We start from the raw sequence: 12,666 nt of genomic DNA, 5'->3' as shown, positions 1-12,666 counted from the left end.
AATAATTTCAATTTTTTCATGCTTTCCTCTGTCATCTCTCCATTTTTTTCTTTCTGTAAAATAAGCAGTGCCTGACTTTTCAATCTGTCCATCTAGGGCAACATCCACCAGTCTCATAGCCTGTCTCAGAAACACCTTCCCATCAGCTGCATACCGTGTAGGACCCTGGGTGAAGAAAAGTGAGTACTTAACCACAGTGAGTTTTACTAAATCCTGATTGTTTGCATCCCAAGACTGTCCATGCTGCGAATGAACAGGAGTTTTTGTGCAGCTGCTATTTATGATGCCTAGGACTTATTGAAAATGTTTTCCTGTTTTGGTTCACATGCTTAAATTTTGATCAACTGACAATGGGGTAGGGGGGCTCCCTATAGCATGGCTTTCTTTGGATTAAGAAACAGCAGTGGGTAATAAGTTTATCATCTTATCTGTTCCTGAGGACACCTATTAAAGTTTCCTACACCTCAACACACTATCAATGCGTGGAACCCCATGCAATATGGGATCAACATTAATAGGGCCAGTTGTTCATAACTGATTTCTCCCAATAATGAAAATGTTATTTTACATGTGTGTAGAGCATCCAAAGTTCTTGACTCCAAAGAACCAGAATCAGCTGTGCATGTAGCGTCTCATATTAACATTATGTCTCCATGCAGACATTTGTATAGCGACCATCATCAAAGACCCTGGGTTCATACAGGCAGTCAGGGAAACGTACGCTACATACCGGTCCACGTCAGACTTCAAGACATTTTGTTCTACTCCATGTCTGATTCCAACACAACGGATTTCTCCCACCCCTCCACCTTCATTCTGCTGGGTATTCCTGGCCTGGAGTCAGCCCATGTCTGGATCTCCATCCCTTTCTGTGCCATGTACGTCATAGCCATCGTGGGAAACTTCACCATCCTATTCATCGTGAAGACAGAACAAAGCCTTCATGGGCCCATGCACTATTTCCTCTGCATGCTGGCCAGCACCGATCTGGTCGTGTCTACATCCATCCTTCCCAAAATGCTGGCAATCTTTTGGTTCAATTCCAGGGAGATCTATTTCAGTGCTTGCCTCACCCAGCTCTATATCTTTCACGGTTTCTCAGTGGTAGAGTCTGGGATCCTTGTGGCCATGGCTTTTGATCGATACGTGGCCATCTGCCATCCCCTGAGACATTCCACCATCCTGACAAATGCTGTGGTGGGCCACGTCGGCCTTGCCATGGCACTCCGTGGTGGCATACTTGTATTGCCCTATCCCTTCCTGATAAAGCAGTGGTCATACTGCAGAACCAACATCATTCCTCAGGCATACTGTGCACACATGGCTGTGGTGAAACTGGCCTGTGGCGACACCCGTGTCAGTAGTTACTATGGCCTCTTTGTGTTGTTCTGTGTGTTGGGTCTGGATGTGATTGTTATTGTTGTGTCCTATATCCAGATCCTCAGGGCCATCCTCATCCTCCCCACAAACGACGCCCGGATCAAAATTTTTGGGACCTGCATCTCCCACCTTTGTTCCATCTTAGTATTTTACGTCCCAGGTCTATTTTTGTCCCTTACAACCCGATACGACCAGAAGGTGCCTCAGCATTTCCATGTTCTCATTGCCAATGTGTACTACATGATGCCTTCCATGCTAAACCCCATCATCTATGGGGTGAGGACCAAACAGATCTGGGGCAGGCTGCTCCGAGTTTTCATTCCTACGGGAACCTAAGGTTTTTTCTCCTGGTGCTCTGGCTCTGTGACCAAGATCTGTGCAGGGGTGTAGGGTGATAATGTGCTGAACCCTCTTCCCTCAATCACTCATTGGGCATTCAGACAATCATTAAAACCTGCCCTGATCTTTCTCTGCTATATCAGTAACATGAGCTGCGCTGGGTACAATTCATTGACTTATCTCTTCCTCCTTTCCCATTTCTGGGAACTGGACTGCTTAGGCCCGGTGCCCTCCCTGCCCATTGCCTCAAAGCCCTGCTCCACCCTTTTCTCCCAGGCACCACCAATAATAATAAACTGGTTTGTTCTATAAATAAAAGCACACAACACACAATGAACTAGCAGTTGTCTTAGCTTTCTAATGTGAAGGATGTACCTGTTTCTGTGAGCAAAATTGAGGGACGTCAGTGTATTGTTTGTCAGCTTTAGTCTAGGACAGGTTCAGCATTCATCATACTTCTGTGTTTGGACTTGAGGCAATAAGTGATACAAATCCTGCCTTGCACAGGTCCATGGAAGCAGATGACCCCAGACAATACATTGCTTTTTCTGTAAGTTCTAAGTACTTGCCTGTCCAAAACGCTGTGTAGCTGGAGTTCCTTCAAAAGGGCCCCCCGATTTCAAACGCACCCTTCTACCCAATAATCTGGAATGGATTATTTCAATATAATGCTGCTGTGTAGACGTAGCCTAACTCTGTCTCATTAAGCAAAGATACAGTTCCTACCCAAGAGGGAGTTGTTTGTGAAAATGCTGGTGCCCCATCAGAGAGAGGGGAGGAGGAAGTTTTCTGGGCTGATAAAATACAGAAAGCAGGTGTGAAAGAGCTGCTGGGAGGAGACACCCCTCTGAGCCTAGAGAGCACACTTCAGCACAACCCGTTTGTGAAGGGAGACGAGGAAGGTTGTCATGTTGGGAGGTGGGATCACAGTGAAAGCTAAAGAGGGAGAGCGGGTTTTTGAATGGCAATAGCCCAGCATTAGAAATGAGCTCCAGCTGGCTGGCCAACATGCACTGTCCCCTTTCATCCTTTCCTCACCCAAGCATGGCATAAGAAGACCCCAGAGATAATATCAGACTGAGCTCTCTACTGAGGGAGACACTGAAAGAAAAGGAAAACCAGTCACTACACGTGAGGTGGGCAGGGCTATTTTAGTGCGGGGGGACATACCAATAATTTGATAGGTGGGCAGGGTTTGCACTCTTCCATGATATAAATGGGGGAGGCGTGGAGTGTGGGAAGGAGATTGGATGCAGAAAAGGAGCTTGAAGTAGGGGATTGGGAGGCTGGAAGATATTTGTCTGAAGGAAGAAGTTGTGACTTGGGCAGAAGACTGGGTTGTAGATGGGGATCCAGGATCCTGGAAGGGGTAAGGATACAGGAGATGATTCTGACCTGAGAAGGGGATGTTGGAGGGGATTGTGATCTGGGGCAGCAGTGCAGGAATGGTGCAATGAATTGGGGTTCATGGCCTGGGATGGGTTAGGGGTGTTGAAGGGGGCAGAGGGTTGGGGGAAGGAGGGACTAGGTTTCCAGGTGCAAGCTCTGCCTGGGAAGTGGTTACCTGGGTGTCTCACCCGCCACAGGCCCTGTCCATCAGTTTCCTCAGCCAGTCTCCCTGTTTCCTATGTCCCTGCACACCACCCAGTGTGCTGTGGTGTGGGTCAGTGTGTGCACACCCCAGACCAGATGCACTCAGACAAACCACCAGGAACATAGAACGGGGTGCAGCTCAGCAGCTTCCTTTCTGCTTGTAGCGTACATGCTCTCAGCTTAATCTGGTGATGTCTTCATGGCCCAGTGATCTCAAAATAGCAGGAGTTATTTCAAAATAACTTTGGCACATCTAAATGAGGCACACCTGATTTCACAATAAATTTGAAATAACGGGTGTGTAGGGTGTAACGGTCGAGAGTGCAGTCCGACCCCTCTGTAAATCCTCAGGAGAATTCCAAACAGGCCAGTCTGTGCAAGGTGAAAATCTGCAAAACAAAGTACGCTTGACAAAACTTCAAGGCTACACTGGCAGTAGGCCACAAGAGATAGTAAGAGTAATGCATAGGAAATTTTAATCAGTCTTATGTAAATAAGTTTAAGCTTTATTAGTTAGTGTTAGAAGGCCCTTTACAGAGCCTCTCCCCTGAGTGAAGCTCCGAAGCGTCGTGTTTTCCCCCACTGGTGACTGAGACGTTTCCGGGGCTCCTGTCGCGTGTCATACTTTCAATAAACCAAATATAGCACTTGCCTTCTGGGTGCAGCCTCATTTCTTGGGAACCCGAGCCTGGTTGGTTACAGGATGCATTAGTTTGATTGTGGAAAACCTTGCTGCCTGAGGAATAGCGCGTATTTTGAAATGGGCCGTAATGCGCTCCAAAGGATCTATTTTGAAATAGCGACATGGACCAGGAGTGCTGTTTCCAAGTAGCTGGGTGGCATTTGGAAATGCATTTGTATTTGGTTGTGTTATTTCAAAATAAGATATTTTATCCATTTTGAAATATCTTATTTTGAAATCGGGCTGTTGTGTAGCCATACGAACCAGAAAGCTCTCCCATCTTGACATAGTTTGCAGCCCACAACTTGCAGTTCTCAGGGCTGCTCCTGAAGCACACTGGGCCTTGGCTTACACTAGGGCTGCTGCTACACTAGCAATGCACTTCCAAATTAACTTTGAAGTTAGGGCTTATTTTGAAGTAGAGTGTGGAGCATCTACACACGTTTTGCCTTATTTCTAAATTAACTCTGAAGTAAGGGGACCCAACTTCCAAGTCCTTACCTGCTCCTCCGGAATTGAGTAATGCCCATTTTGAAATTTACCTTTGAAATAGGATGAGCGTAGACTCTCTCCCACAACTATTTCAAAATAATGGGTCCTCTATAGTGGTGGCCCTGCAGGAGCTTGGAGATGCTCTGGCCAGCCTAGGCAGGACTCTACAGTCCCTGCCAGGCATGTGCCAGGAAACAGCTATCCAGGAACCTCAGGCAGGAAGATGAGAATGTGGCAAAAGCAGGAAGACTACCAGTTCCCTGCTGCACGGCCCCCATTCAATGCCACAGTTGTGCCACACATGGCCAGCCAGAAATGGCAGCCAGCCAGGAGCCCCGTGACCTCCCAGAGCTGACTGGCAAATCCTTGCTCCTCTCGACCCTCTGTTGTCCAGATTCTGGGGGCTCCACATGGGTGGAGTAAATGCAGGCTTCTGTCTGACCATTTCTCTGTCCCTCCAGGGCTGTGCAGCCCATTGCACTATCCAGTATAGCTAGTGCTGGATGCTGTGTGCAGGCCCCTCCGGTGCCCAGGGACTGTGTCTGTCCTGGATGCATCGGGACTGGTGCCAAGAGCCCTGTGGGTGGTCTGAGGCCACCTGAGGCAGGAAAGGGCACCCCTCTCTGGGTCCCAGGGCTACTGTGATGCACGACAACTGCCTGAGGGTCTCTCCAGCAAATCTGGAGAGGCCCAGGGGGAGGTAGCCTGAGTGGGTGGACTGGAGGGGATGTCAATGAAAAGGGACCCCTTGGTGAAGCCCTTATCATCAGTCACGAACTCAGGCTGCAGGACCATCCTCTTGGGCTTGGTGGTGGCTCGCAGTCCCAGGAAGTTTACTGCATCCAACCCTGGCTCCAGCTCTGGCTCTAGCTCGGCCATGTCAGGACCACAGATGGCAGTGCAAGACAGTCCAATTCTTTAAAGTCGGGGCAGCCAGTGGGCACTGCCCCTGACTGTGTGGCTACATCCCTGGTCTTACAGTCGCCCTACCAGATCTCCTTTATTTTGGACCATACCTGGTCCACTGAGCAGTTGGGATGGCCCTGGCTGATGAGGGTCTTTGACAGCCCCTTCAATGTGGCCACATTCTGGTGCTAGATTCTCCATCTAATCTTTTGAAAGTGGGCGCCCTTCCTAAAACAGGAACAGAGGACCAATTTCAAAAGATTGGCCCCGTTCTTTTGAAGTCAATTTCAAAAGGGTGCAGGTAGTGTGTAGACACTCTGTGTCGGAATTCAAAAGTGGCCCTTCCTTTGAACTTCCTTTCAAAAGGACTTGCTGGTGTAGTCATGGCCAGCATGCCCAAAGGCTCTGTTAGAAATAGGCGGTAGGGCTGGGTCTATGTTAGCAAGTTCTTTGGGAAAAGCAGACCCAAGTTTGAAAGAACCTGCAGAGTGTCTACACACAAGATGAGCTCTTTTGATCTGAAATTGGAAGAACACAGCACTTTTTTCAGCTGCCCTCTTCCTCTCCCAGATGGGGAAGAGCACCCTGTTCTGAAAGATTCATTGAACAAAAAAAATAAATAAACACACGCATGTAGGTGCCCTGAGAGCCCATTTATCAAAACAGTAATTCTCATGACACTGGCTTTTTTGATCTCTGGCCCATTCTTTTGAAAGAGTGGGGGCTGTGTGACCACTCTCTGACCACTTCCACACATGCACCATCTTTCCAAAGACCGGCTCCTTCATCCAGAAGACCCACAGAGAATCTACGCATGTAAGATGCTCTTTCGGAAGGAATCCAGAGGAAGGCACCACATTTCTGGATTCCGTACTCTGCTGCAGAACCAGGAAGAGCACCCTCTTCAAGACGAATTTCCAGAAGAAACATGTGTAGATGCTCAGGGACCATTTCTTCCAGAAGATGCAGTTGTGGGGGAAAAAGGAAAAAAGAAAAACTGCTGTAGGGGTTAAAATTTTTACCTTTTCCACAATAACCAGACCCCACTCTGTGAGAGGAAATTAGGGGGTCATCTGCACCTCTTTGAAATTGTTACCTTGTCACTTAGAAACAATTTACGCTGAAGACTCCTTTGTTTCTGTCATCATGTACCTTTGTAGGGTAAACTGAAGTCAGCAGAGCTGGTGTTTGCAGACAGATCTCAGGGTAACTTGGCTGAGACTTTGGTATGTTAAAGAAGACAATTAATTACCAAACTATCTAAACAAACTGTATAAAAGGCCTGAAAACTGATCCTCAGGGCTCCCACTTCTCTGGAAGCTGGCAGCCTGCATATATGCAAATAAACTTTCCTTTTAGATCTCACTCTTGCCTCACTGCTTTGACCTCCAGCCTCTGACTTTTGGGGAGTACTGTTCCCCAGGGGAAAGTGGCTTCCCCAACACAGTCTGCCATGATGGTGGGCCCCTGGAGAGCGGAGACAGTGTAGGTGACCCCAGTGGGGCTGTGTGGTCTCCAGGTCCTGTGGCTTTAAAACTGAAAGGACCCGGAGACCCTGTGGCAAGAAGCTGAGAGTATGAAAGGTAGCAGCACAAGCAGGGCTGCCACCCACATTTCCCTGAGGCCCTGTGTTACCCACCAAGCCCTGAGTCTGAGATGGCAAGCAACCCAGCACCCTTCACCGCCCAGGGCAGCCCCAGGAACCCAGATGAGGGCAGGCAGGACCCCAACCAGGCTCCCAAATGGAGGACCCCTCCTGGACAGAGCCAGAGTTCCAGGATCTGCTGGGGCTTTTGTGTGAAGAGGAAGTCATCCACGACACCAGTGGGCACCACCGCAATGACCCTGTATTTGCGTGCCTCACACACAGTCCAGCTTTCCGAGGTCACCCTTCACGAACTCCCGAGCAGGTCTGGTGTAAGGTGAAGGAGCTGTGGTAGGGATACATGCTGGCCCGAGACAGACCCCGCAGGTCAGGCTGTGCCCCAGCCAGCTACAACCTTCTACAAGGCACCGTGAGACCTCCTGGCTGTGGACAACAGCTCGCCACCCCGGGTCACCATGAAGATGACATCCAAGCCCCCTGATGTACTGGAGGAGGATGAGGGACCTTCCACAATGGATGTACTGTCTGGTGGGGAGTCGCCCGACGAATCCCTCATCATCCAGCTGCCCTCTGACACAAGCAGCCAGGACCCCCCAATCTGTTCAAGGCCATCTCAGGTAAGCGCAGACCACAGCAAATCCCCAGGGGGCAGGACAAACCTGTGCCCAGTTGAGATGCCCTGACCTGAAGACAGGCCATCTGGGGTCAGGGCCCAGGGCAACAGCCATGCCAGCAGGAGGCTGCACCCAGCCTGTCTGCTCCCTGGGCAGGGACAATCCCCCCATGGTTGAGCCCCCCTCAGCCTGTCACCCTATTTCTTGGGGGCTCGCCATGGACTGCACCTCTGCCAGGGCACCATGCTCCAGGGGCCAGCGTGGCAGGTGTGCGGGAGCCTTCACGATGGCATCCCCTGGGACACGGGCATCCCATGGGCTCAGGGTGGGAGTAGCCACCTGGGAGGCCAGTGTCATGGCACCCATGGTCCGAATGTGCCACTGACACCCCCCATCCCCCCGTCTCACAGTGGCACCATCTGAGGGGCAGGAGAGCAGGACAAGGAGCCTGGGGCCTGCCAACCCTGTCCAGGCTGGAGGATGCAGCAGCCCACAAGCCAGGACCAGACCAGCCCCAGCTCCCACAGCATGGCAGCCACAGGTCAGTTGGACTACACACTGGGGTTGCCAGGACAAGGCTCCGGCCTACGCAGCCTCCCTCAATCACCAGAATATCCTGGTGGAGGAGCGGCTGTCCCTCAATGAGGCTGAACTCAATTGGTGATGGGACACATTGCAGAAGGCAGTGGCAATGCTCTGAACGGTGTGTGGGACCCTGGACAACCAGTCCCCAGCCGCCCCTGCTGCCCCACCCACTGTTCCCCCTTCTGCTCCCCAAGACCCTACCCCCTGATGATCCCCCTGCTGCACCCCCTTCTACCCACCCCTGAGGCCCCTGCTTCCCTGCCTCTGACTCCCTCCCATTGCTCCAACCCCCACAGCCCACGATCCCGAGGCCCTGGCCATCCTAGTGCCCCAGGGCCTACCCACAGATGCCCTCAGGGACCTTGCAGTCTGGCTTGTGGCCGCAGAAGGCTGCCTGGAGGGTCTCCTGAACCACAAACCTATCCCCCATGCAGCTGAAAGATGACACACTGCCAGGATGGATGGCCAAGCTTTATCAATGGGGTGTTACCAGATCCATGGGACTTTGGCTAAAGTGAACATATAACGAGAATGTTGGGAAGCTGTTGATCAATGTGGGTGGAAGATGATGACAGTATTGATGTGCTAATTGGCTATGATTTCTACCACCCATCTCAGGCCTGCAGCAAGAAAGAGGAGGGACTTCAGAGGGAAAGGAACTCACAGGGAAAGTCCCAGAAACTGCTGAGAGAATGAGAGAGAATCTCTCTGAGCCCTCTGCAGCAGGGTGAAGCCATATGCTTCCTGAGGTTGAAGTGGTAGAGATCAGTGTTTGCCCTGCAGCTGAAGGAAGAAAGTTTGTAGTGAGGGAGGAGAGTCCTTGGCCCATCAGGGAGAAATATGCCCAGGTGTCAGCTAAGCAAGGGTCACATGCAATGCTGGGGGGCACAGGACTGTTGGTCCAAGAGGGGAGGCCACCAGAGGGTGATGGAATGACACGGCAGCAGTAGGCAGTAGCATCTCAGAAATGGGTGGGGAGCACCTGCAGAAGGCACAGCTCTCCTGGCTGTTAGCTGTGAGCCCCTCACAGCTGAGCAGGGGACAGGTTTCCGTCTTGTGGGGCCTATGGAAGAAATATCAGGAGAACTGGAATATCTCTTACCTACTCGCTTGGGGTAGAACCCTCAGGCCAGAATGGGGGATTCAGTATCTGTGCACCCAGGCACTGAGCCAGTGCCTCAAGTTTTGAGAAGGAACATGTAACTGGACTCTGGAAAGAGATCAGCCTAACAACTGACCCCTCAGGGATAGGGAGAAGGATGATGGAAAGTACCTCAATTCAGGTCCTGATTTCTCAGCAGGCTTTTTTCTTAACATGCTTTTGAAGACATTGTCTGTTCCTTTAGGGAAGGATGTAGCTCATGCTGAAGAAATGGTTGTCTACAAAAGCACTAAGGACACATCCAATAGAGAGGAGGAGGAGGTTACCTGGGCTTGTAGGCTACATATACCAGAGGGCTCAGTAATAAACAAAGTTCTGTTTGCACACTGGGGAATTCTGTCATACCTATACAATGAACAGGCCCTGCCAGACCACCGATCAATTGTCCTCTGACCTTACTTACATACCATACAGCAACGCTTTTGATATAGTCTTCCACAACATTCTTGCTCATAAAGTAAGGAAATATGGATTGGATCCTTGGACAATGAGATGGATAGAAAGCTGGCTTGGTGGTCGGGCCCAAGAGGTAGTGGTCAATGGCTCAATATATACATGCCAGTCATTTTCCAGTGGAGAGCCGCAAGGCTCACTTCTGGGGCATGTATTGTTCAACATCTTCATTAATGACCTGAATAAGGGACTGGATTGCACCCGCAGCAAGTTTATGGATGACACAAAACTAGGGAGAGAGGTAGATATGTTGGAGGGTACAGAGAAAATCCAGAGTTACCTGGGTAAATTGGAGAACTGGGCCAAAAGAAATCTGATGTGCTTCAACAAGGAGAAGTGTAGAGTCCTGCACCTGGGGTGGAAGAATCCCAAGCATTGTTACAGGCTGGGGACTGACTGGCTCGGCAGCAGTACGACAGAAAGGGACCTTGGTGATATGGTGGACTAAAGGCTGGAGATGAGTAAACAGTGTGCCTTTGAAACCAAGAAGGCTAACGGCATAATAGGGTGTATCAGGAGGACAATTTTGAGCAGATCTAGAGAAGTAGTTCTTTCACTCTGTTTGGCACTGGTGAGGCCACATCTGAAATATTGTGTCCAGTTTTGGGCCCGCCAGTATAAAAAGGATGTGGATGTGCTGGAGCAGGTTCAGAAGAGAGCAACAAATATAATTAAGGGGCTGGAGCACAAGATCTATGAGGATAGGTTAAGGGCTTTGGGTTTGTTTTGTTTTATAGAAGAGAAGACTTAGGGGTGATTTAATAGCAGCCTTCAACTTCCTGAAGGGGAGCTCTAAAGAGGAGAGTGAGAAACTATTTTCAGTGGTGTCAGATGGCAGAACAAGGAGTAATGATGTGAAGTTGAAGAGGGAGAGGTGTAGGTAGATATTAGGAAAAACGACTTCACCAGGAAGGTGATGAAGCATTGGAATGCGTTGCCTAGAGAGGTGCTGGATTCTCCATCCCTCAATGTTTTTAAGTTCTGGCTTGACAAGGTCCTGGCTGGGATGACTTTGTTTGGGTTGATCCTGCTTGAAATAGGGGGCTGGACTAGATGACCTCCTGAGCTCCCTTCCAGTCCTATGATTCTTTCATATTGGACATATCATCTGCATACATCTTTGCATTACATCATCCAGAAGATCAGGTATACGTGCTACACGTGTCCTGAAAGAGTCACCCCATCTTCCAGGAAAGCATGTCCACCCATGCACCGAAGTTCTTCTGGAAGAATGAGGCAGGAAATGGAAAGCACAGGGTCGCATAGCCAGAAATCCATTTCAGGGCCCCCGGCCATGCACCCCTTTAAAGGCTCTCACCCAAACACCCCCACCATGCACAGGCTGTCAAGGCCTGCTGTGCTGCTTGCACCAAAGCAGACCCAAGTCCCTGTCCTGCATGGACCAACCAGCAGGCATGGAACACATTTCGAGCAGCTCTAGAGAAGTACTTGTTTCCTTCTATTTGTCACTGGTGAGGCCACATCTTGAATATTGTGTCCAGTTTTGGGCCCCCCAGTATAAAAAGGATGTGAATGCGCTGGAGCAGGCTCAGTGGAGGGCAACAAAAATGATTAAGGGGCTGGAGCACAAGACCTATGAGGACAGGCTGAGAGATTTGGGCTTGTTCAGTTTACAAAAGAGAAGACTTAGGGGTGATTTAATAGCAGCCTTCAACTTCCTGAAGGGGAGCTCTAAAAAGGATGGAGAGAAACTGTTCTCAGTGGTGTCAGATGGCAGAACAAGGATTAATGGTGTGAAGTTGAGGAGGGGGAGGTGTAGGTTAGATATTAGGAAAAACTACTTCACCAAGAGGGTGGTGAAGCATTGGAATGCGTTGCCCAGAGAGGTGGTGGATTCTCCATCCCTTGAGGTTTTTAAGTCCCAGCTTGGCAAGGTCCTGGCTGGGATGACATAGTGAGGGTTGATCCTGCTTGAAGCAGGGAGGTTGCACTGGATGACCTCCTGAGGTCCCTTCCAGCCCTATGATTCTGTGATTCTATGATATTGAACATATCATTTGTATACATCATTGAATACCATCATCTGGAAGATCATGATCAGAATGAAGCAGGAAAAGGAGCAGATAGGATCACATAACCAGAGAGCCATTTTGGGACACTGACCCTGCACCCCTTTACAGGGCCCCACCCTAACAGCCCCTCCCTGCACAAGCTGCTGAGGCCAGACCCAGGTCCCTGTCCTGCATGGAGCCCCAGCAGCCACAGGCCAGCAGGATTGCCTTGACCCAAAGGCTGACTATCCTCCTTGCCACCCTTATCAGACCCCTGTGTTGATGGAGACACATGCCCATGGGGCCTGGCCCCACACGACCCCTTTTGGGCTCCTGCCAGGCTGGCCAGTGCATCTGGAGCCACGTGACTAGCACAGACAGTGGGACAGGGTTGTCATGGGGGGGTGGGACAATAACCGGTGGCTGCAGAATCTCCGAATGAAGAAGAAGACCTTCTTGAAGATATGCAGCTGTCTCTCCCCCATGCTCTGACGCTGGGACACCAGGATGAGGCCGGCACTCTCTGTCAAGAAGCACATGGACATCACCATATGGAAACTGCCCACCCTGGACAGCTGTCGGTACATTGGGCAGCAATTCTGGGTGGTCACATCCACCCTCAGTTCTGTTGTACTAGAAGTAAGCCCTGCCATGGGCCCCACCCTGGTTGTGGGGAAAGGATGGAACCAGCAGGCATGGAGGAGGGGGTTAGGGGGTTGGGAGGCCTGATTGGGTGGTGGGTAGGTGTAGCCAAGAGGGGAAACCACATGCCTGCTGCTGGAGGGGTGCCCCAGCAGGGAAAGGAAGGAGGGCCCAGTTAGGAGGGAGGGGAAGGATGGGAA

At 50.5% G+C, this 12,666-nt stretch overlaps 1 protein-coding gene across 1 annotated transcript; it reads left to right on the top strand.

Annotated features, from left to right (window-relative positions):
* Positions 1-768: 768 nt before the first annotated feature.
* LOC142002289 (olfactory receptor 52R1-like) lies at positions 769-1,716 on the top strand. Its single transcript, XM_074978286.1, has one exon. The coding sequence runs from the start codon at positions 769-771 to the stop codon at positions 1,714-1,716; it is 948 nt and encodes a 315-aa protein (XP_074834387.1).
* Positions 1,717-12,666: the final 10,950 nt, after the last annotated feature.

This window comes from Carettochelys insculpta, chromosome 1, assembly GCF_033958435.1.
Source record: "Carettochelys insculpta isolate YL-2023 chromosome 1, ASM3395843v1, whole genome shotgun sequence".
Classification (NCBI taxonomy): domain Eukaryota; kingdom Metazoa; phylum Chordata; order Testudines; family Carettochelyidae; genus Carettochelys; species Carettochelys insculpta.
The sequence above is the reverse complement of the archived record's forward strand: the minus strand, read 5'-3'. Positions and strand labels throughout refer to the sequence as shown.